The sequence below is a fragment of the Camelus ferus genome, chromosome 11 (genome assembly GCF_009834535.1).
Source record: "Camelus ferus isolate YT-003-E chromosome 11, BCGSAC_Cfer_1.0, whole genome shotgun sequence".
NCBI lineage: Eukaryota > Metazoa > Chordata > Mammalia > Artiodactyla > Camelidae > Camelus > Camelus ferus.
Genome location: NC_045706.1, coordinates 56,848,505 through 56,873,726, shown reverse-complemented (window position 1 = coordinate 56,873,726; position 25,222 = coordinate 56,848,505). Strand labels below are relative to the sequence as shown.

General features: G+C 39.1%; 1 protein-coding gene across 11 annotated transcripts in view; it reads right to left on the bottom strand.

Moving 5' to 3' along the window:
• NRG3 (neuregulin 3) overlaps positions 1 to 25,222 on the bottom strand; it is a 937,576-nt gene that overhangs the window by 189,610 nt on the left and 722,744 nt on the right. For all 11 annotated transcript variants that reach the window (XM_032491607.1, XM_032491597.1, XM_032491602.1 and 8 more), the window contains exon 3: positions 24,286 to 24,359. In XM_032491607.1, coding sequence (XP_032347498.1) covers positions 24,286 to 24,359 — 74 coding nt within the window. The remainder of the gene's footprint in view (positions 1 to 24,285; positions 24,360 to 25,222) is intronic.

The following is a 25,222-nucleotide window of genomic DNA, read 5'->3' as shown; positions in this document are numbered from 1 at the left end:
TGTTTATTAGTTTAGTTTAGTTTTGTTTCTATTGAAATATAATTGACCTACAACACTATGTTAGGTCCAGATGCACACCACAGTGATTGATATTTCTGTGTATTACAAAATGATCATCACAGTAAGTTGTTACCATCTGTCACCATACAAAGTTATAACAATGTTACTGACTTTCTTCCCCATGCTTTACATTTCATTCCCATGACTCATTTATTTTGTAATTGGAAGTTTGTGCCTCAATTTCTCTCATCTATTTTACTCATTCCTCCTTTCCCCTCCCCTCTGTCAACCACAAGTTTGTTCTCTGTATCTGAGTCTGTTTTTGTTTTGCTAGGTTTGTTCATTTGTTTTGTCTTTAAGATTTTAAATATAGGAAATCATATGGTATTTGTCTTCTCTGTCTGACTTATTTCACTTAGTATGATACCCTCTAGGTCCACCATGTTGTCACAAATGGCAAGATTGCATTCTTTTTTATGGCCGAGTAATATTCCATTATATAAGTAAATAAATACGCGTGCGCATATATTCCACATCTTTACCCATTTATCTATGGATGGGCACTTAGGTTGCTTCCATTTCTTAACAATTATAAACATTGTTGCAATGAACATATAAGGGTGCATATACGTTTTCAAATTAGTATTTTTGTTTTCCTCAGAAAAATACCCAGAAGCAGAATTGCTGGATCTTATTATAGTTCTATCTTCATTTTTTTTGAGGAACCTCCATACTGTTTTCCAGAGTGGGTATACCAGTTTACATTCCTACCAACAGTGCATGAGGGTAGCCTTTTTTCAACATCCTCACCAACACTTATTATATGCTGTCTTTTTGATAATAGCCATTTGTTGCTTTTCTCTTGCTAATTTTAATATTTTCTCTTCATCATTAATTTTTGTCCATTTGATCACTATGTGCCTTGGTGTGTTCCTCTTTGGGTTGATTCTGTGTGGTACTCTCTGCACTTCCTGGACTTGGGTGACTGCTTTCTTTCCCAAATTGGGGGAGTTTTCGATCATTATCTCTCCAAAAATTTTCTCAGGTCCTTTCTCTCTCTCTCTTCTTTCTGGGACTCCTATAATGCGAATATTAGAGCACTTCACATTGTCCGAGGGTTCCTTTAAACTCCTCATTTCCTTTCATTCTTTTTTCTGTTTTCTGTTCTGCAGTAGTGATTTCCACTAATCTGTCTTCTACCTCAGTGATCCATTCTTCTGCTTCATTTAGTCTATTCTTGGTTCCTTCTAGTGTATTGTTCATTTCAGTGATTTTATTCTTCAACTCTGTTTGGGTCTTTATATTTTCCAACTCTTTGCTATAAACTTCGCTCTGTGTGTCTATATTCCTCTTAAGTTCTCTGAACATCTTCGCCATCATTACTTTAAACTCTATCTCAGATAAATTATCTATCTCCTCATCACTTATTTCTTCTTCTGGGATTTTATCTTGTGCCTTGGCCTGGGAGATATTCCTCTGCCGCCTCATATTGTCTATCTTTCTATTTGTATTTTTAGGTAGGTTAGTTACGTTTCTTGATCTTGGAGAGGTGGCTCTCTGTGGAAGACATCCTATGTGTCCCAGCAGTATGCTTCTCTCTTGTCACCCAAGGGCTAGCGTCAGGCTGGTCCTAATGTAGAGTCTGGCCTGTGTTTGTGGATTCCTTCCATAGGCTTTGGAATTGTTGTTTTCTTATTTCTGGTATCCGCCCCCTAGTGGATGAGGCTGGACTAGAGGCTTATGCAGGTTTCTGGGCAGGAGGAGCCAGTGTCTGCCCACTGCTAGGGGGAGCTTGGCCTTGACCTCTGGTGGGTACAAGCGATATTCTGTGATACGAGTGCTCTAGCACTTGATGGACTTTCCAAAGGTCTTGGTACAGCACATTCATTCATGCTGTTGGTTAGCAAGTTACTGTGGCTTGACAGGGGGTACTAGAGTTGGTCTCTCACTGACACTCAACAGGACTTTTTTTATATTTACTGAATTAAATGGGTCAGCCCTTTGCCAAAACCAATCTCACCTGCTTATTATTTTATACATTTCTCTCTGTTTACAGAGTATGTGAAAGACAGCTTTTTACTAGTCTTCCAAGCTGAGATGGAAGGGCCTCTGTCGCTCTGTTCTTTGCCACAGCACAGTGAATTCGGGAGGCAGTAAAGTGGACAGTTACCGATGGCTGACCTGGGTCTGCCTCGGTGAGAAGGCGAGGGAGAGCGATCAGCAAGCACTGCAGTCCCTTCTGTTCAAAGCCTGAAATCTGGAGAATTGTTTTCTAGATTTTTAATGATGATAGAGAGGGAAAGTTGAGCCTTATCACACCTTGCAGTGGGCTGTCATACATTTATTTATATTTTTTATAGTTCCTTACTGAAAGGGAGAATTTGTATTCACTGAAGTATATCTCTTCTCTGCTTTTTTCCTCTTATACTTCATGACTCAGAGAAACTCTTCTATATACGCTGATCTGGTCATTTATAATTTGGAAAACTGTTTGACTTTGGGTTTTAATTCTTAAAACTCTCTTAAAAGTCTTGTTTTCAGACCAGATGTTCTGTAAACTTCCTCATCCGTAAGTGTCACCCAAGGCTACGCCTGACATTGAGCATTACAGACACTTGGAAAAACACAGATTCCAGAAGTTACTGGAGCATTAAGGTCAACCTCAAGTAAGACAATAAAAGCAGAATCAGGCTTGTAACCTTCAACAACCTCCCTTCCACCTCAGCTGTAGTAAATCAAAACTGCTTTGTTTCAACACGGGGATGACAAACCATTTGAGGTGAAATAATTTCAACTCACATGGGACGTTTTGTCCAAGTTGGCTGCACTGATACTATCAGCAGAAAGAGAGACTGAGAACAAGCTGTTTTGGAGAGATTCACAGCTCCAGAGATAAAGATACTGACTAATATCATTTAAGCCGAAATCCCCGAATAAAATTACTTTGAAATTAAAACTCAATAGGAGCTAAATTTAATTGAAGCCAATTTGTTAAGAAATAAGACATACACATTCAACTGACAATTCTACCTTTGTTCAGTGAATATTTACTGAGTCTTCCTCTCTTCTCCTCCTCAGTTCTTCAAAGGCATTGAACCTCTTCCTGTGTGAGGACCTTGAACAAAACCATCTCCTTCACCCCACTCCTACCCTTGCTTCCAAATGCATCTTGCTAGGACACACTGCACATCTTTCCACTCTGCTCAAGCTTTACCTCCTTGGCAAGCCCACCGCATCCTTACACATACTCTCTGCCTTCCTTCCTGTTACTACCGGGGATACATTCCTGCTTTCATCAAAGGGCAAAAGGGCACCAAATTCCATCCCTCTTGCCTTCTCAAGACCTCCACTTACGCAATTATTTTCTCTATATTTTTTTATAATTTTAATAAAGAAGCATGTTTTTCTTTAAAAATCATATGTATGTAATTTTATATATACGTATATATAAAATGTCTTACAGTCACATCCTCTGTCAACTACCACCTCACTTCTTGGTCCTATTCAGAGCTACATGTGTTACGATGAACTTCTGTAATGGCTGTGTTCCACTTCCTCATCTCATACTTCTCTCAACCAATTTCAACTGGCCTTACTTTCCCCATCAACCCTAAGACACTGCTCCTGTCAAGGTCATAAGTGCCTTCCGTGTTTCCAAATCTCATTTTCAAGTCTCTTTTCTTATTTTACTTCATGTCTTGGTGTCATTTAAGATAGTTGATCACCTTCTCTTCCTTTTGGCTTCCATGAGCCCAAACCATCCTGCAGTTCCTCACACCCCCATTGTGGTTTCACCTCAATCTATACCTTTGGCTTTTCTACTTTATTGTGTTTCACAAAGTCAGGGAATCCTGGGAGCTCCTTTTAATTTTTGTAATTGTTATTATTATTGTTATTATTATTATTATTATTATTACATCTTTAAACTCTTCCTAGGGGATCACATCTTTCCCCTGATTTCAATCACTACCTAAATAATGATGATTCACAAATCTGTAAGCCCACCCCAGACCTCTCTCTAGAATTCGAGCTCCACACAAAGAGGCATCTCAAACCTACTTGCTAAAGCAGAATTATTGATTCTCCTCACTCTCCAGCTAAACCTGCTCAAGGTGTTATAGCTTCAGGTTTGCAAATAGCATCTATCCTGTTGTCTAAGCTCAACTGGACATTATTTCTGATTTCTGTTTTCCCCTTGTTCCCCACATCTTTTCCAATGTTTAGTTCTCTTGACTTTAGTTCCAAAAACACACTTCCCTCTACATCTGTTAATAACACTCTAGTTTAAAGCACTGAAATTCCTTGTCTTCCAACAGATCTCCACAATTCTTTCCCTGCCTCTCCCTCCTACGTTTATCACACAGAATCCAAAGAGATCTTTTAAAACTGTAAGTGACTTGCATCGCTCTGGCTTTAAACACCTCCAAAGGCTTCACATCACAATTTGAATAAAAAACTCACCTTACATTAAAAATACCCACATGGTCTGCCTACTCAGTATTGCTCATCTTCCCCGTCTAAAGCAGAGTCCTCAACTTCAGCACCATTGACAGTTGGGGCCAAATAATTCTTTGCCGTGGGGTGTTGTCCTGCACATTGCAGGGTGCCTCTAGCTACTCAATGCTGAGCAACTTCCTCCCAAGTAGGGATAACCAAAAATGTCTCCAGATATTGTCAGATGTTGCCTGGGGGGCAAAACTGCTTCCGGATGAGAAGCACTCATCTAAAATGATCATAAGTCCAGAATTAGCCAGACAGTCCTGCATGCTGGCTGCCTAGTTATGGGTACTCATAGCATCTGCTTTCACTCTTAAAGGGGTCCTGGTTAGGAGGACAACTACATGGCCTCCTCAGTCTTCACGCTTTGTTTCAACATTCTAGTTGTTTGTCTGAGCAGGTTTTGTTTTGGTTTGAACACGTCAGGTTTATCGCAGGCTTGGGGTCTTCGTCTAAGATGTTTCCTTTTCCTAGAATGCACTTCCTTCAAAGGGTTTTTCTCTCCTGTTATTCAGATCTTAGTTTAAATGATATTCCTTTTCTGATGAAGCTCAAAATAAAATAGCGATCTAATCATTCTCTACTAAATTACCATCTCACTACCTGATAAGCTTTCTTTTTTATTTATTTATTGCTACATTTATTTTGAATATTACTCTCACCAAACACATGGACAAAAACAGACGCTTTGCCTCCCCGCTTAGAATGGCTGTTGGTCCACAGCCTTCCCCACAACTAGGTTCCGTTTCTGTGTTTTGTATCATTATTGCATTCTGGATGCTTACTTCATGGCCCTTTTTGCAAATATTAATTAACTACTTCTTAGTGTAATTATTTATTCTTGTAAGTTCCATGCAGATAGGATCCATATCTTTCCTTCTCAACTCCGAGAGAGAGACTTTGCAGTCCTTTGTAAAATGCACTGTTTATATATTTTCTATGTGGACCATCAAATAAAGCAGTGAATCACAATTAGTGCCTAGGTCTTCAGTGCATAGGTGGGACATGATGAAAAAGCACATGATCTCATGGCAATGCTCAAAGTGAATTTTTCGAGATAAGCACATATTTATCCTCGAGAAGAATTTTATATACATTATTCTGTAAAATTCCAGTCATATGTGTGGTTGCCTTCCTTTTGTTTCCCAAGTGACTCTATAAACATTATAAGTCTTGGCTTCATCAGTAATTACAAGTGAGGAAAACAGTGTGTCCTTACTCAATTCCTTGTACTGAATTCCCCTTGCACATTTAATATAATGGCTTTCCATTCTCTGATATTACATGAGAAGTAGGGAAGAAGCTCAGGCTGGATTTGGACAGGAAACCACTAACACACTAGCCCACCTCATGGAGAGGCTGGCTCCCCTCAGTGGCTTCTGCTGACTGGTAAGTGGGCCCAGAGTCATTGCCGTGCAGTCAGCATCACACTTGCTTCTGAGTGACACATCTCCATTCACAGTTGGTTATTTTTCTCTCAGGTTTACTAAAACTAATCTAAACTGTACTATACGACACTAATGATAAAAGATATTTGGCAGAGACCTGTAAATATAGGTTCTGAAACATGAAAATTTACATCGTAAAGAGAAAAGATGCAAAGACCAAAAGAAGGATTGTATTGGGTGGGGAGGAGTGTGGGAGAAAGGGTTTGGTATTCTAGGATAAGAGGAAAACCAGGAAAGGGTTTTCCTGCCATTTGAAGATGTCGGTACAGGCACCCCTTGTTTTATTTCCCTTCACTTGATTGTGCTTAGGAGATACCGTGTTTTATTACAGATTGAAGGTTTGTAGAAACCCTGTGTTGAGAAGGACTATCGACATCCTTCTTCCAACAGTATTTGCTAACTTCGTGTCTCTGTATCACATTTTGGTAATTCTCCCAATATTTCAAACTTTCTCATCATTATATATTTATGATGATCTATGATCAGCGATCTTTGATGTTACTGCCACAACTCACTGAAGGCTAGAAGACGGTTAGCATTATTCAGCAATGACGTATTTTTAAACTAAGATGTGGAGATTATTTTGTTTTTAGAGATAAGGCACACTTAACTAGACTACAGTAGAAAGGAGTGTAAACATTTTATATGCACTGGGGAGCCAAAACATTCACGTGACTTGCTTGATCGTGATATTCGTTTTACTGTAGTGGTCTGGAACCAAACTTGCACTGTCTTTGAAGTATGGCTGTATAAAGTTATTCATGATTAAGACAAAATAAAATTAACCAGCGTGTTGAGGATGCCCATGTTTTCTATCAAGGAGAAGGAACTTTTGCAGAAAAGGCTAACTAGACATCGGAGAACAGCTGTTGAGGTGCAGAATGATGGATAAGAGAGCATTTAATTACAAATGAGTTCTAGGGTCCCAGGCTGATTGGATTATATCCCAGCTCCTGAGAAAACTTTGAACTGAGATCTGATTTAACATCTGCTTTCTCAGAGGATTCCCTGCAAGACTGAAAACAACCAATATATTTTCACTTTTAGACAAGAGAAGAGTATACAGTTAGTCCCTGGACTATAAATCAGAGAGCATGCTAAGCACAGTAAAGTGCAAAGACACATTTACGAAACAGTAGTCAGTACTAACAAGTGGAAGACTCTGGCATCACTGAGGGGCAACCTGGGTTTATAAAGAACAATCAAAGTCAAGTTCACTTACTTCCTTCTTTGATTGTAATACGAAACTGGAAGATCAGAGAAATATGAAATAGATGGGACACCTAGACCCACCAGCAGATCCTTAAGGACAAGAAAAAAATAAATATATATCAAATTGTGTTCTGTGAAATAAAACTTGGGGTTGTTTGCATTAGAGTAAGTAATTCATTAACAGTAGAAAGGTTTTCTCCATTTTTGCAGATATTTCTCTTTCCTAATCTGCCCTAAATTTCTTTTGGTTGAGGTAGTTTTCTCTTTTCTTTGAGGAATGTCCTCCTGTGGAAGCCAAGAATGTCAGAGACATCCCTTCCCTACGCCTCATGTGGCCAGGAGTGAAGCTTAGTGCCTAAATAAACCTCACTTAAAACCATGACTCAGCATGTCACCTGCAAAATGGCAATAATAATATCAACCTCAGAGGCTTTTGGGGCAGAGAGAATGCTGATGAAATGAAATGAAATGAAGTACAGAGAAATAAGAAATATTAGGTGTCCAGTAAATGGGAGATCCCATTCCAGGTGGACCGTTTTGAGAGGAATATACAAACTGTTATGAGATTATGGAAGGGCACAAATAACTCCATCAATGGCAGGTGAAGTTATGACTACAAAAATAGTATAATAAAATCTATTTGTTTGGGACAAAAGAGGCTGGGTACATTTGACTACATGAGCTGCTTCTGGGCACCACGCCAACTGGGGCACATGAAAAAGAGAGTGACTTTCATATTTTCCTTTGCTGTTAATGCCCTGAAGATTGCCTGGAATCACGCTTGTTAGGAACGGAATAGGAAGAATCAAGTTACCCAAGAGATAGTCATGAGATATACCCTTCTGCCCCTGATCACCTTCCCAGGTAAGAGCAACCCGGAGTTCCTCCTCGAGATATCATTCGGTTCTACTCTGTCAGCATGAAGAATCTGCCAATTTCAGCATTCCTTGTTGTGCTGAACCAAGCTGGATGTCGAACAGTTCAATTCCAAGATTATGAACAGCATAGTAGTCTGCAGTTGTGCAGTTGCTGGTGTGTTTCAGCTCATGCTCATTACATAAAGTTATGAGTATCACTAATTTCTGGTATTATGATAACACAGACCAACAATGAGTCACCCCCAATAATATAAATTTTTATGCTAAAGTAATACGTATTTTCTTTAGAAAACAAAGCATCCTAAAAAGGGCAAAGATGGAGGGATGCTATAAAGCAAATAACTCTGTCAATTCATGAGATTAGTCTCTGGACTGCAAGGTTGTTGCCAATTTACTGGAGTTAAGGTAGGTCCTTTGGAAATACTGGCACGTCTTCCTGGGACAAGACAGGAACTTGGGATGCCACTTTCAGAAGCAATCTCTCTCTTCCTCTCTCCCTATCTCCCTTATTTATTTTAATCTTTAACTTTGTACCTGGCTTCTTCTGTTTCATTATCTCATGTCCTGTCGTGACTACCATTCAATGTAACAATCAGCCCCCAAGTCCATGTTACTAATAGGCTGTGGGCAGGGAAAGAGTTAAAAAAATTTAAATAGTCTAAAGATTTCGGGGGATGGATTTGGGTAACCAAAAGAGAACCTGTCTTCCCCTATGTATTTTAATATATGTAATAAAACCACAAAAGTTAAGATTACACTGAGGCACAAACAGATCAACAGAACAAAATAGGAAGATCAGAAATAGAACCAAATAAATATTTGATATTTAGTTATGCCTTTTATGTTTTATTTATTTATAAGTATAAGATATTTAATATATAAATGCCATTTAATTCATGGACAGGATTGCCATTGATAACCATATTGCTAATTAAATCATCTTGGAGATTTGTGTAATCTTCTAGGAAAAAAGAAACCTGTATCTTTTTCAAAATTTAAGCACAAAATAATAAAACTATCAAATTTAAATGGAAAAGTTATTGAATAAAATCAGGGTGAGAAAGATCTTTTCGAAGTATTGCACAAGAGCCAGCAGCCACAAAAGAAAATAACTGATTCATTCTAACATAGGAAGGAAGGGAGGGAGGGAGGAAGGGCTTCCTGCTTGGAACGAACTACTATAATCAAAGACGAAATGCAAATGTCAAAAGAAAAATAAAATATTTGAACTTGTATCACTGTATCACTTTAAAAGGCCTAAATTCCTTTATATATAAACAGCTCCCACAAACCGTTAAGAAAATGACTAATTAACTGAATAGGAAACTTACCAAGGAATATTAAGAGAGCTCACAGGAAAGGAAATACAAATAGCTCTTAAACATAGGAAAAGGTGCTCCATTTCACTCATCATAAAAGGAATTAAATTAAAAACTACATGAATAGCACACTTCTCTTCTAAATTTGAACAAAGACAGACTAGTTTGATAAAACAACACGTTATGTTGAAGAGACAGGAAAAACAGAAGGTCTGGAGAAAGTTTAAGGATTTAAATGGGTGCTACCCTGGGAATGACAATGAGGACAACCCCCAAATCTACAAAGGTACATATATTTGACGCAGATGTTCCACTTCTAGACATGTATCCCACGTACTGTTTAAAACAGCATATTGTAAACAACAAATAACGTCAATGCCAATCCACAGATGAGACATTAATTACATCATACTATATTACATGCAATGAACGTAAAAAGAAACAGAATGTTCTACCGGTGTCGAAATAAAATGATCTTAAAGATCCACTGCTAAGTGGGAAAGCAAGGCACGGAACAGTGTGTACTATCAGCTGTTACTTATATAAAAAAGAGGGAGTTTTTTTGTTCCTTTTGCTTTAGCAATAAATTACTTACTTACATATATATATACACATACATACATTATTTATTTTTATTTATAAATATAACTCTAAAGATGTATAAGAAACCAAAAGCATTGATTGCCTGTGAGTAAAAAACTTGGTGAATGAGGAAGAGGGTAGAAGAGGTTTATTGCAAAATCTTTTTATGCTGGTTGGTATTGAACCCTGTGAATGTATTACTATCCTAAAATAAAATTAAGCTAAAAATAGTATTTTTAAAATAAAACTTTGTGCTATATTAAATATCCATAACCCTTAGCAAAGTCACAGGCATTTAGCTGCTACTATATAACTTTCAAAGTGGATGGACTAAAATATGTATTTAAAAATGAGAACTAAAAAAACATGTTACCTTGGACAAGTTTCTATTTTACTCATTCAACCAAAATACACTTGAATATCTGATATGATGGAAGCCTATTAGGTACTTGGGAAATCACGGTAACCAAATGCAACACAGTCCCTGCTCTCCTGTGGAAACTGCTTTTGATTTGTCAACAATCTGCTGATGGTTTCGTTAAGTTTATTCATTCAGTTTTTGTATTGAAACACAAAAAAATGCATAAACTAAGGAAAGCTCACATAAAGATTCAGGAAATAGTCTGAGGATTTTATTTGGAACTATAGTGAAATATATTCAAAGAACAACAGCCTTTTACAAAATGTGTTCTGTATTGGATCATGCTCTCTCTCTCAATTTACACCTTCTTTTTCTACAATAAATCTCCGTAGTGTACTTCATCTAGGTATTGCCTTCTTAGTCTTGTTTGTATTGTTCAAAAATAAATGGAGATAGTATAAATATTTAATCTCGTACTTGTCAGAGTTAAATAGAGAACATACACAATGTATGTGAATGTACCTGGCAAAGTTTTCTTACATGAACTAGAATAGGTCCTTAATAAATGTTATTTGTATCTGAATCGGCTTATGTTATAGAAATGTTTGTTTGAGTTTTAAATTCCTCATTGTTCATTCTTAATTAAAGGACAGCATTCACAGATTACCCACGAAACACTCCTATTGGGTCTGGAAAGTGTTCCTGGACCACTGACATGGGTTATTTCAATATTTGGAAATTTCCTGCAGGTATAATCACAGAGCATTGCTGTGAAGACAAGAAAGCAGGAAACACTGAAAATTTGATAATCTCCTCATGGTTTAAAACACTGTGGGAATCAAGTGTTTATCTGCCAGATCAATTCCATACTAATTTTCCCATAGAACTTTCTTAAAAGGACTGAAGTTTTCAAGATTCCAAAGAGAACAGAAACAAGGGAAGTATCATCCAGTGTAACTGAAGAGTGAAAATCTATTTACAGGGAGACACTGAAAAGCTAAGGGAGCCAGAAATTTAGAAGGTCCAGTGCTTGTTCTCAAAAGTTCATCCTCATATAAAAAGAATCATCAAAAATTCATTTAACTGCTCACAATTTTATCAAGTGTCTGTTGTGTTTCAGGAACTAGACTATGCACCACCTTGCATTGTATTGCTTGATACAACCATTCTATTCCACACTGTACTAATTATGCATCCACTTTTTTACCTATTTTTAGTTGAATTTTTAAAATCATACCACTAGCCATGATGGAGAATGCCCTGCCCTTAACTCTTCATGGAAAAAATCAATCAATCAATCAACAAAAGGATAGATAATCTATATAGATAAATAAACAGATGAGTAAAAAGGCTCTTACTGCAACAACTACTTTAACACCACCTTCTCTGTATTACTGTCTTTGAAATATCAGTCCCTTGGCTTAAAAATAAAAACGCATTTTATTGGCCCCTAACAGAAAGCACTTGAAAAGCTAAAGTGTAGAATCAGCAGATTGGAATTTACATTCTTGGAAACTGAGTGATTTTGATGGCTTAATTAATTTCTCTGCATCTCAGTTTCCTCAACTATAGGAGGACCATGAGTAATGGTGGGTAGCCAATGAGGAAGTAGAGATAAAGGCCTAGACAAAGTCTGTTACAAAGTTAAGTCCTCACTCCATGAAAACATCTGTTGGAATTAGAAATATGACCTTCGTATTAAGAGAAAACTCATGACCCAGTGTCTCTGATTACTGCCAACAATGTGGTCGATTTTTATACTTCTCTGTGCTCGCCTTTATAACCTACATTATGAGAGGCTATTTACAATTTGTGTGTCCAATTTTTTTTAAAACTATATAAAAAAAGAGAGTGTTGGTAGTACCAAGTTAGACATGAGGTTGGTAATAGCTCAAATCATTCCATTTCATGTCAGTTATACAAGAGTGAAATTGCTCTGTCATGCTCTCTTAAAATAGCTCTCTCAAGGAGAGGCTGTGGAGAAAAGGGAACCCTCCTTCACTGCTGGTGGGAATGCAGTTTGGTGCAGCCACTGTGGAAAACAGTACAGAGATTCCTCAAAAGACTAGGAATAGACTTACCATATGACCCAGGAATCCTGCTCCTGGGCATACATCCAGAAGGAACCCTACTTCAGGATGACATCTGCACCCCAATGTTCATAGCAGCGCTATTTACAATAGCCAAGACATGGAAACAGCCTAAATGTCCATCAATGGATGACTGGGTAAAGAAGAGGTGGTATATTTATACAATGGAATACTACTCAGCCATAAAAACAGACAGCTTAACGCCATTTGCAGCAACATGGATGCTCCTGGAGAATGTCATTCTAAGTGAAGTAAGCCAGAAAGAGAAAGAAAAATACCATACGAGATAGCTCATATGTGGAATCTAAAAAAAAAAAAAAAAAACAAACAAACACACACAAAGCATAAATACAAAACAGAAATAGACTCACAGAGAATATAAACTTGTGGTTGCCAGAGGGGCAGGCGGTGGGAAGAGATAGACTGGGATTTCAAAATTGTAGAATAGATAAACAAGATTATACTGTATAGCACAGGGAAATACATACAAGATCTTATGGTAGCTCACAGAGAAAAAAATGTGACAATGAATATATATATATGTTCATGTATAACTGAAAAATTGTGCTCTACACTGGAATTTGACACAACATTGTAAAATGATTATAAATCAATAAAAAATGTCAAAAAAAAATAGCTCTCTCAAGGAAAGGAGGGTGGTGGGCATGCAGCTTGGCACAGCACTGGTCATCTCTCAGCATCAGTCTCCTATAAAACACCTTCCAAAGAAACAATTCTGCTACTTGTTCTGCTATTTGTGCTGCTGTGTGCAGAATGTGCAGAAGTAGATGCATTTAGGAAAGTTTTATTAACACAGGTGAAAATCGTTGCTTCCTTTCCCCTGTATTTTGTAGAAGGCATTGATAACTCTCTTGTTATCGTGTTATTAGATGTAATTGAAATTTACCCAAAATAGATTATGAAGATGAAGCACCAACAGCTACAAGCAAGGTAATCTCAGATGCCCTGTATACCCTTGAGTAAAGGCCAATGTAGTCTCAGGTTACTGTTTCTTTGCTTCTAATCTTCAGGTGCTTTTGGCAAAATTCTCCAACACCTTTCTTTCAATTCTTCCTTATACTCACTCACAGCGTACCATCTGGAAACTTTCAAATAAAAAAGGCCACTGGAATACTTACTAAAGGTTATCCCCTCATAGAGTTTCAATGAAAATGACAATAAATTATGGATATTTGAAGGAAGCTACAATAATGTATAAATCTGTGGTGTGGAGGTGCCATCCTTGTGCATGAGTAACAAGCCAAGTACGAGAAATAGAGGAATAAACTGCAAAATATTGTGTATATAAAATTAAACTGTATTGAAGAGTGAACAGAATCGGGATACCACAACTTATCTGAGTAGTAAGAATCCTATTAAGACCCTCAAATCAGACAGGGTGGGGGAAGTGCAGCGGGGGAGGGGTAGAACCCCAGCAGCCATCCTAAGCTGAGGCCTGGGGGAACGGGTAGCTCCTGTGCTTCTCAACTCCCCGCCCACACCCACCGCGGGTGCAGGTGCCCTGCAGGCAGAGAGGAGAGCACGGGTAGGATTTCCTGTTCAGGGAGTCAGGTGCGAGCCGAGTGGAAACCTTGAAGCAGCAGACTCTTGATTATCACGAAGAACATACAGCATCACCGCAGGTCATGCTCACTCACCTCGTGGTGGGACTCCCTCACCTGCCTGGCTTGGAGGCTGCCCTTCCTGCCAGGGGCTGAAGTGGCAACCGGAAAATAAAACTAGAAAAAACCAGATTGGGTTCTCCCTCCTTCATCCTGGCCCACAATTATGTACAGGGACCCATGCACAAGGTCAGAAGACGCCTGGAATTCCAATACAGCGGAGAGTCTGAAAAGTCACGCAGGAAGATAATGATGCTCAAAGAAGAGGACCAACATGAGGAATCGTAATGATTATAACTCTGTGGGGAAGACTTACTGTCAACGTTTGAAACTGTTTCTTCATTTTTCATATTTAGACTTCAAAACCCATGGTGTCCAAATTCCAGCCCTACCATTTACATAAAGAGTATCCTTAAGCAAACAATTTTATTTCTATTTGCCTCAATTTCTTCATCATTAAAATGAGAGGCTTTATTGCACTTTCTTCACAGGACTGCATGAAGATTATCTGTAAAATGCTTAGAACAGTGCAAGGCACGCAGAAAGCACCCAAATTTTTTTTTTAATTGTCATTCTTTAAATAATTATTACGTTAATAAATGTGTATTGTAGAAAATTAAGAAAATACTGACAAGAAAAATTATGTGTAATCTTGCCACATTTTGCAATGCATGGCCTTTAAATTATTTTAAAATCACACATATTAAGTGTAAACATACAAATTTGGGTGACCATGTCATCCTGCTTCACATTTTTGGGGGGGGGTCACTGTAATTATTCATATCTCTGCCTTTCACTCTCTAAGTATCCAGGGTTAGATGGTAAGTTATGTGGTCATCCTATCCATACTATATACACACTATATACATCACACAAGGGCTGTTTTTCAAAACATTAGATGCTGTTCTAAAATAGTACGTGTAACAAGTTCTACACAGTACATGGCTGAACCATGTTTATTTAATCAAACCACTGTATTTTCTAAAAACAAGAAAAATATATGGAAATAATGCTACCTAATATAAGATGTATTATAAATTTCTTATGATATCTCTATCTGTAGATGGAAAGTCCACAGATAGCACTAAATATGTGTAATTATGGAGCATATGACTTTTATATCAATGAAGAAACATCAGATTATTCAATATATTTTATTAGAATTATTCAACTCTTTTTAAAAAAAAATTGTTCCTAATTTCAAACTATATACTGTAACTATACATGTATATATGATAATTCATAATAAATTAGATACATAATAAAAATTTTAATAGCTAAATTAGTAATATATGTATTTCATTTTATGAAGAAGCCAAAGTATTAACACATTGAACTATTTTTTTAAATAACTGATAGATTTAATTACATAAAAGACAAAACTTCTTTATGCTTCAAAAAATACCATAAATAATAAATTAAGAGCAAACTGGAAAAATCACAATATATATGATAGTGCATAGTTTGTCATCCTCAAAATAACAAACCCTTTTAAAAGACAAAAATCACAAGATTTGAAAGTGAGCAAAAGAAAAGAATTAAAAATTCACAAAAGTAGAAATAAAATCAATCAATACCCAAATAAAAAAATACTCAATTTTGCTGGTAATCAAGAAATTTTATTTTAAGTATTGGTGAGATAAAATTTTCCCTATAAAATTAGCAACTAAAAATACTATTCCATTCTAGTGAAAGAAAAAGTAAAATCAACTCTTACTCTGTGCTCATGGAAATGTTAATTAATATAACTCTTCTGGAGGCAAAATTATCATAGTGTCTTAAAAGTTTAGAGATTTATCCCTAAGGAATAATCTGTACTTCAAGCTAGAGACATACGCGTAATTCTTGTCAATCACTGCCATCATGAAAAATTGGAAACACACTAAATGATCTAGCACAGATGCTTGGTAAAATAATTTATATTATGTGTCTATAATGTTATGTCCTTTAAAATAGTAGTTCAGCAGAATATAAGATTACAAAATGCTGTGGAAAAAGAGCCACGCCATATTAAGTGGAGAAAAAAAGAGGTTATAAAATATGTATAGAATGATCATAACTTTGTAATGAGAACGAGTATGTTATGTAACAAGATGTTAGCATTTAGTTCTTCAAATCTTAGCTTTAATTAAGGTGTCAACATCATGGATAATAGATAATGGAGAGGGAGACAAATCAGAATTTATAAAGGAAATAGATCATCTAGAACCTTTCCGTAAAACTTGATCTACCTCTTTGACTCTGAAAATATAAACTGGGCAGGAGAAGAAGCCATCTTGGTCCTAGAAGCCTGGTGACAGAGGTGTCTGAACGGCGTGTTCTCCAGGGCGTGTTAGGACAACAGGTGGACTAGCAGGTCCTGTGGACCAGATGTGGGCTGCACACAAGAGAGGCTGGCCAGCGTCTGTCCTAAGACCAGCTCAAGAGGTCCCTGAGCAGACGAGAGGACAGCCCATCATCATCCCCAGGTGGACTGGACCCCCAGCAAGCCAGGGTTAAATTAGCGGAAGTATTCATTAACAGCCCGGGGAGACAGAGCACAGCAGGGCAGCTGTGGGAGGCAAAGACAGCTCCTCTCTGGCCCCCTAAGCCCTGCTTTCAATATAGTGGTTGATCCTGAACACATAATATATTCCACATAAAAATTTTAGAACAGTTAGAATGCTCTGACCTAAAATGATTATCAGTGGTTATCTCTGAGTGGTATGATCATGAGCAATTTTTTTGCTTGCAAATATATTCATCTATCTAGTGTTCCAGAAATGGTGTGTGTTTACATATTTAATTGGAAGAAGTTAGGTGTTTGGTACAGGTTAAATGGATAAAAGATATTAGCAACTGATTGTTTTTAAAACACCATAGATCTGACAGAATAGATGGACTTTATAAGATTCGTAGAGACGTTATCAAAATCTGATCATTCTGTTACTCCTCTTCCAAGGCCAGAAAAATGGTAATAAGAGTGGCAGAGTTTACATATTAGTCCATTCTGCTAATAATGTTTTTATGGCTAATGAAAAGGCAGAGTAATGTAGGAAACTTCAGTATTCAGAGCAAATTTCTGTGTGGAAGACAATCCCTCTTATCAGTAAGGATTAATGGACCAAGAGCAAGTGGTGATCAGTTTATGCTTTGTGCCCTCAAGAATCTTCTGTTTCTCCGTCTTATTTATTAACAGAAAAATTTCCCACCCAGAACCATGTAGCACACCTCGGTAGAGAGTCCTTCACACTCTAGTCTGAATGATACTTGTAACGATGGGCAGTGTGCAGCCTGAGCAACAGTACACAGCCACAGTGCCTCATGTGAAGAGCTCACTGCAAAGCTCCTTCCTACATAAGCCTTTCCTGAGCAACTCAGATCTCTCCAATTTATGTGAATTTTATTGTCCCTATTTTTATGACAGTTCCTTAAACTGTCTTGTCTTTCATGTGTGTTCTTATTTGTACTTGTTTGTACATTTTTTTCTTGCCTCTATGCAACTGGAGATATTTGAGGTCAGGTAACAGTCTCATGCAGTAACACCATGTAGTTATAAAGGCAATAATAACTCAAATTTTTTTAAAAAACAACAATAATGATAATAATAGATGATAATTTTTGAGCTTTCATGATGTGCCAAGCACAAAGTGCTGTGAATGGGTTATTTTATTTAATCCTAATGATAGCTGTATGCATTAGAGACAATTAACAGTTTATTTTATAAAGATGAAAACCAGAACCCATCAAGGTTAAGCAATTTGTCCCATGTCAAATTATTAGTAAGATTTTGAATGGATGAGTGAAAAAAGAAATTTTTATGTCTTGCAAACAGCACACTCTTTGGAGCCTATAATTCAATTTAAGTAAATGCAGTTTACTAGACTATGAGTTTATTGATGGCAGGATCCTTAATTATTACTGTTTGAACCCACAGCATGGTGTACGTTATATGTGCTTAATTACTTAGGGGACAAATGAGTGAATGAATAAAAAGATAGATTATTTCAGCTGTGCATGTGACCCCACTTCTGAATGTTTTGCAGGGACGGCCTGCTCTGTACTGAGGGTGGTTTTCTTCTTTTGCCGGGTGACCAGGGTACCCGGGGAATTCTCTTACAGATAAAGAAACCGAGACTAAACTACACAGTGACTCCCCCAAGGCCACACTGCTAAGAGCAAGTGGTCACAGGATTAGAACCCAGATCTTTTAACTCCTAATTCAGAGCACCTTTTGTTACCCGCTTCCATCAAATAGCTGACACACTTAACACATATCTGTATACTATGTGAAATCAGGAAAGGCAAGTGGGCAGAGCATGGGTCTCTGAGAAATTCCCCGTTTACACTCTTTAAGGAAACCTGCATCTGCTCAGTCAATTCCTGGGCTTCCAGGCCCTGCACTGATTCTTGGAGCCTCTCCCCAGTTTCCTTCTCTCTCTCACGGTGCCACGAATGGCAAAGGAGCACCACTTTGCCCTGAGCTGACTCGACTGGGCCCTGGGTAAGGGATGGCCCAGCTAGTTGGCTTCCTGGTACCCAGGAAGGAGACCGATCACGCTCAGACCTGACGAGTTAGGTGTCCCTGCAAACTGTTCGGAAGTGGGCTCTGTGGACTGGTTCACTGCCTGGTGTTCCCTCTGGGGCTCCAACCACATGTCATGGCAAATTTATTTTTTGGATTCACGAAGTGATTATTCCTGAGAAGCTGGGGGTACACAAGCCTGGTCTGGAGTGATGGAAAGTCTAAAATCCCATATCACCTTTTCACGCTAGCCTTCCCCTGAACCACGCCCAGACATATTCCTGGCATCTTACAGGGCACTCTGAGAGCAAAGCCTGGTTTCTAAGATCCAAATAAACCAAAGTGTGAATGTGAGACAGTACGCTGAAAGTAACCAGGTGAAGCCAACGATGGAGTCACTCACGTTACGCCTCACATCAACAAACCCAAACCTACCTGAGTTTCTGTGCTCAGCTCTCCCAGAAAAGAAAGGCTTAGGTTAACCAATCAGCTTGCCTGCTCAGCACAAGTTACCTGACTTTCCTTTGCTTCATATGAGTAGTGTGATGCTGCTTTAACCTACAGCAAACACTCAGTATAACCTCCCTGTTCTTGTTCTCTTTGGCCTGAAAGAATCTTTTACCTTGTACAGCTCTTCAGAGCTCCTTTCTATCTGCTGGATGGGATGCTGGCTGATTCATGAATTGCTGAAAAGACGTCTGCTAGGTCAGTAAACTGTCTGTGGAAAACTTTCTCTTAATGGTTTATACAGGCTGGAGCTAGAAGTAATCCTCCATCCTCCCACAGCGGAGACTAAACGACTCTGAGAGTTTAAGCTGTACAAGCCCCACGCCAAACTCAGGCGTGCAGGTTTGTCACTTGTCCCCGTCCCTGGGGATACTGGGTGTTAGAGGCTGCAGTGGAGAGGAAGGCACAGTGAGGACCAGAAGTGAGGGGGGAAGAGGACCCTCACTGCAGAGGGGCATCCTCTCCACCCCGCGTTGTTCTTTGATTCTGCTCTGAATCCCTTCTCTGGAGCTGCTTTCTGTCTTCCACTGGCCAGTGATGAGACCAGATCTTGGTGATAACTCAGGTTGGCAGGTGCGCCTAAGTAGGGAGACCCAGGACAATATTTGTTGATACTTTGGCCCATTCACGGTTCTTCAGTTCCACTGAGCTCTGCTTCAAGGCTAGAGATGGTACATGGCCTGGGTGGGTACGGAAGATAAGAGAAAACAGGACAGGAGTCTATGGGTGATCCTGTGTTTGTGAGGAAAATGGACTGATTCCAAAGGAATTACATTAGAAATTATCAAAAAGATTGCGTGGCCTCCTGGGAGTTGACTGTGGCTGTCTCTGTGCTGGCAGCAGCAGGAGGCAGGGCGCAGGAATGCTGGCTCCTCTACAGAAGGTCACGTCCTCTCAGTCTTGACCAGTCTGTTCCTCTCACCCTCTTCCTTCTGAATCCCTGCTTCCCATTCATCCTGGTGATCAGAATGTGTCTTCCGTACATCAAATCCACATGAGGCTTTGAGTAACCTGAACACGTGTTGTATTTTTTCGAAAACTGACCAAGCCACTGCACAAGCTTGATTCCCATGTGTATTCAAGTCTTCCTGAGTGAAGTCAATTACAGGTTCTTGGTCAGTTTTGAAATAACAGGTCTGAGGACCCAGCCTGGGGCCACAGTAAAGACACTAGTCCTACCAGCCTTTGAGCCTCTCACAGTGACATTCTGGCTTTTCCCTAAATGCATGTAATTTGAGGTTTTATTATTATCATTAGTTTAAATTAACTGACAAAGGTGCACATTTCTGATCAATTCTGCATGACCCAGGGGAGAATAAAACAGCAGAGCCTTCTATCCCCCACTCCTTGGGATTTCATGAAATAAAGCATGCATTCGGGAAATAGGGAGAGAGGGAAGGCAGAAGGGAGAGAGAGAAGGAAAGAGAGGGAGGAGGGAAAGCAGGGGGAGCGTGTTGGCAGGAAGCTTATTTCCAGAGCAGAGAGTCATTCCAAGATATCATGAGCAGCAAATTAAACGATCCTTCAGCAAGAATTTTGACAAGAAAATTTCATTAGGGGTTTAAATCTCTACGGAAGCTCAAGTTGCTGCATTAAGATATGAAACTTGTGCAAATGTTGCTCCTTAGAATAATGTGTGCTGCAGGTCATTGAGTTCCCATCTGCGAAATTTAGAGTGATAAATGTCATAGTGAAAATAACCAGAGGAGGGAGGGGCCGAGGGAAGGAAGGGAAGAGCCCTGCTTTGGGGAGCTCAGGCCCTGGAGTCATTTGGATTGGAAGTTAGACTCCAGCATTAGCTAGCTGTGTGACCTTGAGCAAGTTTATTTCACATCTCTGAGGCCTGATCTCCTCATCTGTAAAATGCGGGCAACTGCCGGTCACTCTGCTAGACGATGATTGTGAGGGTATAATGAGAAAATCCAAACCACAGCAAACTCTAAACACATATTAGTACGATTATGATGGTGAGCGAAGGAAGTGGACCAATGTTTACCTGGCACTGACCTCTTGTCCATCTTGGTGATTGGTACCCATGGGTGTTAATATTACTGGCATTATTCAGGTGCAAAGCCTGTGGTTCAGGAGCCTCATATGTCTGCCAAGGTCACAGAGGAGTACATGTTTCCACCAGAATCACACCCATGCTTTGGCGTCTACATGATTTTTCCCCTCATTGGCCCTGGGGGCCTCAGAGCCTGAATCCTGCTTACACATCTTTGTACTAACAGAAGCTGATCAGTTAGATGGCCCTTGGTGGGTCCTCAGAAAACACCCGGGGAATGAATTAATGATTGCATAAGTAAATGGATGCATGAGTGGATGAATGGGGGATAAACTGTGACTCAGGGACTCATCCATATGTTTCTCAATTTTTTTTTTAATTTCAAGGCCTTCTGGAATTTTGATTCATACAATGATTTGTCATTTTACAGATAACAGGAGAAAAAGGAAAAAAATCCCATATACTTCCATAACCTCAAAATTTCAAGTCAACTTTTAGCATTTTAGTGCATGTTTATTTCCCACCTTTGGACCAAAGGATGTTCTTATTGTAGCCTTAAATGAAAATAACTTTCTATCTTGCTGTTTCACATCAGAGGACTATTTCCTACAGCTATGATTATAATGAGAATTTACTAGAACGTGGTAAGTGTGCCATATGATGTTTCATTTAAACATAATCCCATGGTTTTTCATAATAAATATTGTTGCACTAGATATTTTGATGGATGTTAAGACCAAGGTTTTCAGGGTTAGTGATTCTGATCACAGATTATTTTTCTTTGAGGAGCACACAGTCCTTATAGCGGGCCTTGCCCTCAAATTTTGCAGTGATGGACTACTATATTCAGTTGAATGGCAAAGGTTGATTAGGTTGTATAAAGAGAGATTATTTTACCCATTTTGTACCAAATGCAAGCTCTGCTCCAGGACCCCATACTGTATAGCTATTCCACAGCTATACATGAAGGGAAAATGGAAGGAAGGAAGGAAGGAAGGAAGAAGCGAAAAAAGGAAAGAAGGAAGAAATGAACAAACGAATGAATGAAAAAAGGAAGGGAGGAGAGAACCGGGGGAGGGTGAGAGGGAAGCATTAAAAAAAAGAAAATAATGAAAAGAGAGACAAAGGGACAATAAAAAGGAAGGAAAGAGAAGGACGAGAAAGAAAAGAAAAAAAAAAAGAAGGAAACTAAGTACATCAAAGTGAATAAAAAGAAAAAGACAAAGGAGAAAGAGAGAAATCAGCAAACTATTCTTCTACATAAGTTTCTAATATTCCAAATACATGTCCGTACCTGCTAGAGCAGGCAGATAGCTAGATATGAGCAGAGAAAGGGGGACACAGACCAAATGGCAGGAATCGGGCAGAAAGGAGGGGCACAAGCCAAACGCAGGAAAACACACATCATGGAAGCACCAGGGGTCCCTGGGCAGAGAAAGAAAAGCAGGAACCTTTGGGCTGATAAGGGACCACACCTTTTAGGGTGATGAGTGGCCTGGAGAGGAACAAAGAAAGGTGAGAAAAGGCAGGAATTTCCAGTGTCCGAATGTAACCTTTTGCTCATTATGCCCTCATTTCAATAAAATTAGCCTTGCAGATCAGAAGTACCCATCATGTACGATGACATGACAATTCTGATCCAGACTAAATAAGGACAAAAATCCCTTCTCCCTTTGGGAAGGTGGAGTTGGGATGATAATCAGGGAATACGACCCCAAACTCTTCCTTCCCCAATGAATATTCTGCCCATTCATTTTTACACCCTATGTAGCTAATTTGCCAAAGAAACACTCACCTGAGCCTGCCCGCTCTCCCCCTCAATAGTGTACTATCCATCCTTTAATAAATCCTCACTTTACTTTTTTTTAGCCACTGCATCTTGTCTCTGAATTCTTTTTGGGACGGGACAAGAACCCGGAACACAGGTTGCATCTACCAGCCACATAGTCACAGCCACACGTTTTAGACACCAGCATAGCCAGTGGCCAAAATCACAAGATAAAAAAGACACAGTACACTACAGTAACTGCCTCCTATAGGGGTAAGTCCCAGTGACCAGTGCCTCACATTTCAGAGAACAGAGATTGTCAGTGTCTAGCTTGGCGGCTGGTTTTTAGGCAACCATCGCTTTTCTCAAGGAGGAAGAGCTAAATTTGCCAAGAAAAGAGTAGTTAATGCTGTGTGGTGGTTTGCCTTTCCAAGCTAAAACACAAGCAATTAAATTAAACAAAATTTTTCCTTTTTTAAAAATGTTACATTTACTTAAAGAAATGTACGTAGAAATTCAGGGGGGAAATAAAAATAGGCATTTTGAAAAGATGTCAAAAGATGGCTAAACATGTTCATTATGCAGCTACACGCACACTCACAGACACGGCAACCTCTGGCTGTCGTGAATACACGGTATTTTGCTCAAGTTTACATTTTGCATGTTTGGTACTCAGAAAACCGTGACAGTGCCTTTCTGATTTGGAAATGCCTGCCATTATCTTCGCTGGACTAAATTGCTGATTCAATAAAAGTCCCCTTTCCTCAGTGGCGATTCGATCGTAGCATCATTGAAAGAACGGATTATTTACAGATAAAGCAAAAATTTCACGTTTGACCAGAATTGAGCATACTGGTATAGAATATTACTTTGTTTTCCATATAGAGACAGAACCTAATGAGTGGCAATATTTCCTCATGGCAAATTGTCTTCTTCCATGAACAGAAAAAAAATTTTGTCATTGGTACGGTAATCGCTGATACGCGAATAGTGTTGCTAAACATGCGGTTTTCAGTTTGTTTGAAAACGTTTTATGTAATTTTATATGCGTATTTCCTTACTTTAGTAAGGAAAAGTTGAATAGGTTTAATATTTTCACAAATTACCAACCAGAGGGTAAGAAGCAATAATGACACTGTAGTTTCCATAATGCTCTTTTTGGATAAACGATAAGCTTTTCAGTGTCTATGTCCTTGCTTTCATAACGGAGGGGTAGTAGGGGGAGAATGAAAGTGAAGGGAGCAGGATTTGCTGGAGTTCCCAGCGGAAGGTAGTGGCGGAAATGAATCTGGACACCAGGCACCATCACTGGAGATGACCTAGACCTCACAGACAGGGTTCTGAGCAAACTTTGCACATGAGCATCTGTCCCCAGCTCCCACCCTTGGCAGCGTTCAGAGACACAAAACTGAGATACAGCTGTCAGGGAGTCAGTGACTGTGGCTCGGAGTTTGCTACTGCGTTAGAGAGAGAAGAAAAATGCTTGACCTACTTGGATCCGATAAGATGGAATCAGTTTTCGGCAGAAATTGATCACAACGGACTCCTTGGTAGCCTTCTTTGCACCTGAGGAAAGGGGATAAACGACAAACATACGCATGTGGTTGTGAAAGATTCAAGGCTTCAACAAGCAACAAAATAGCCACCAATTACATCAACATGACAATAGTACATTCATGCTTCTGCATTTCTTGGTTCAGTCTAACATTGACAGTTCGATTTTAGGGTCTGCATCTGTGCAAGAAAACAGCACCACTTTGCTTTTACAGTTTCATATGTAATATCTAAGGAGCAAATTGAATAGCAATTGAAGATGCCCCTCATAGCAACCTGAATCACGGTTACCCTCATATTATAATTCTGGACTATTCTTTATGCAACCCACTGGCCTCTAAAAGGCTGCAAATGCCCTTTCAGAAGCATCATATTGCGAGGCTTATATTTCTAATAAAAGTCATTTTCTAATATAATGGATCAAATATTATCAGTAGATTCGGGCTATTGTTTATTTTCTTCATGTTTTATTTGTTTGTTCATTTGCTACTTTAACTGGGTGTTGTGGTTGTTGTTAACTTAGCTGCTGGGCCAGAAGTAACAGCATTTATTTCGGATCTGGCAAGATTTGAAAGGCATCTATCTCTACGTACAAGGTCTCAATGCATTCTCTCTAAATTCACGTTTTTTTTTTTCCTCTCCCCATTTTTCTCTTTTCTATTCAGCCAACAGGTGCAAAGTGCAGGCCTCTCTGCGAGGCGCTGTACAAGGCAGCTGTCCTGGGGTCGGCACAATTGGGAGCAGGGAATTTGCCTGGAAGCCCCTGCAATGAGACCCAGTCCGCGGTCCTTGCCCAGCTCGCTCAGTCAGGGCAGCTTGGCCGCCTCGGACAGCATCAGCTCGTCAGCTGGGAGTTCAAGGGACACCTACAGCTG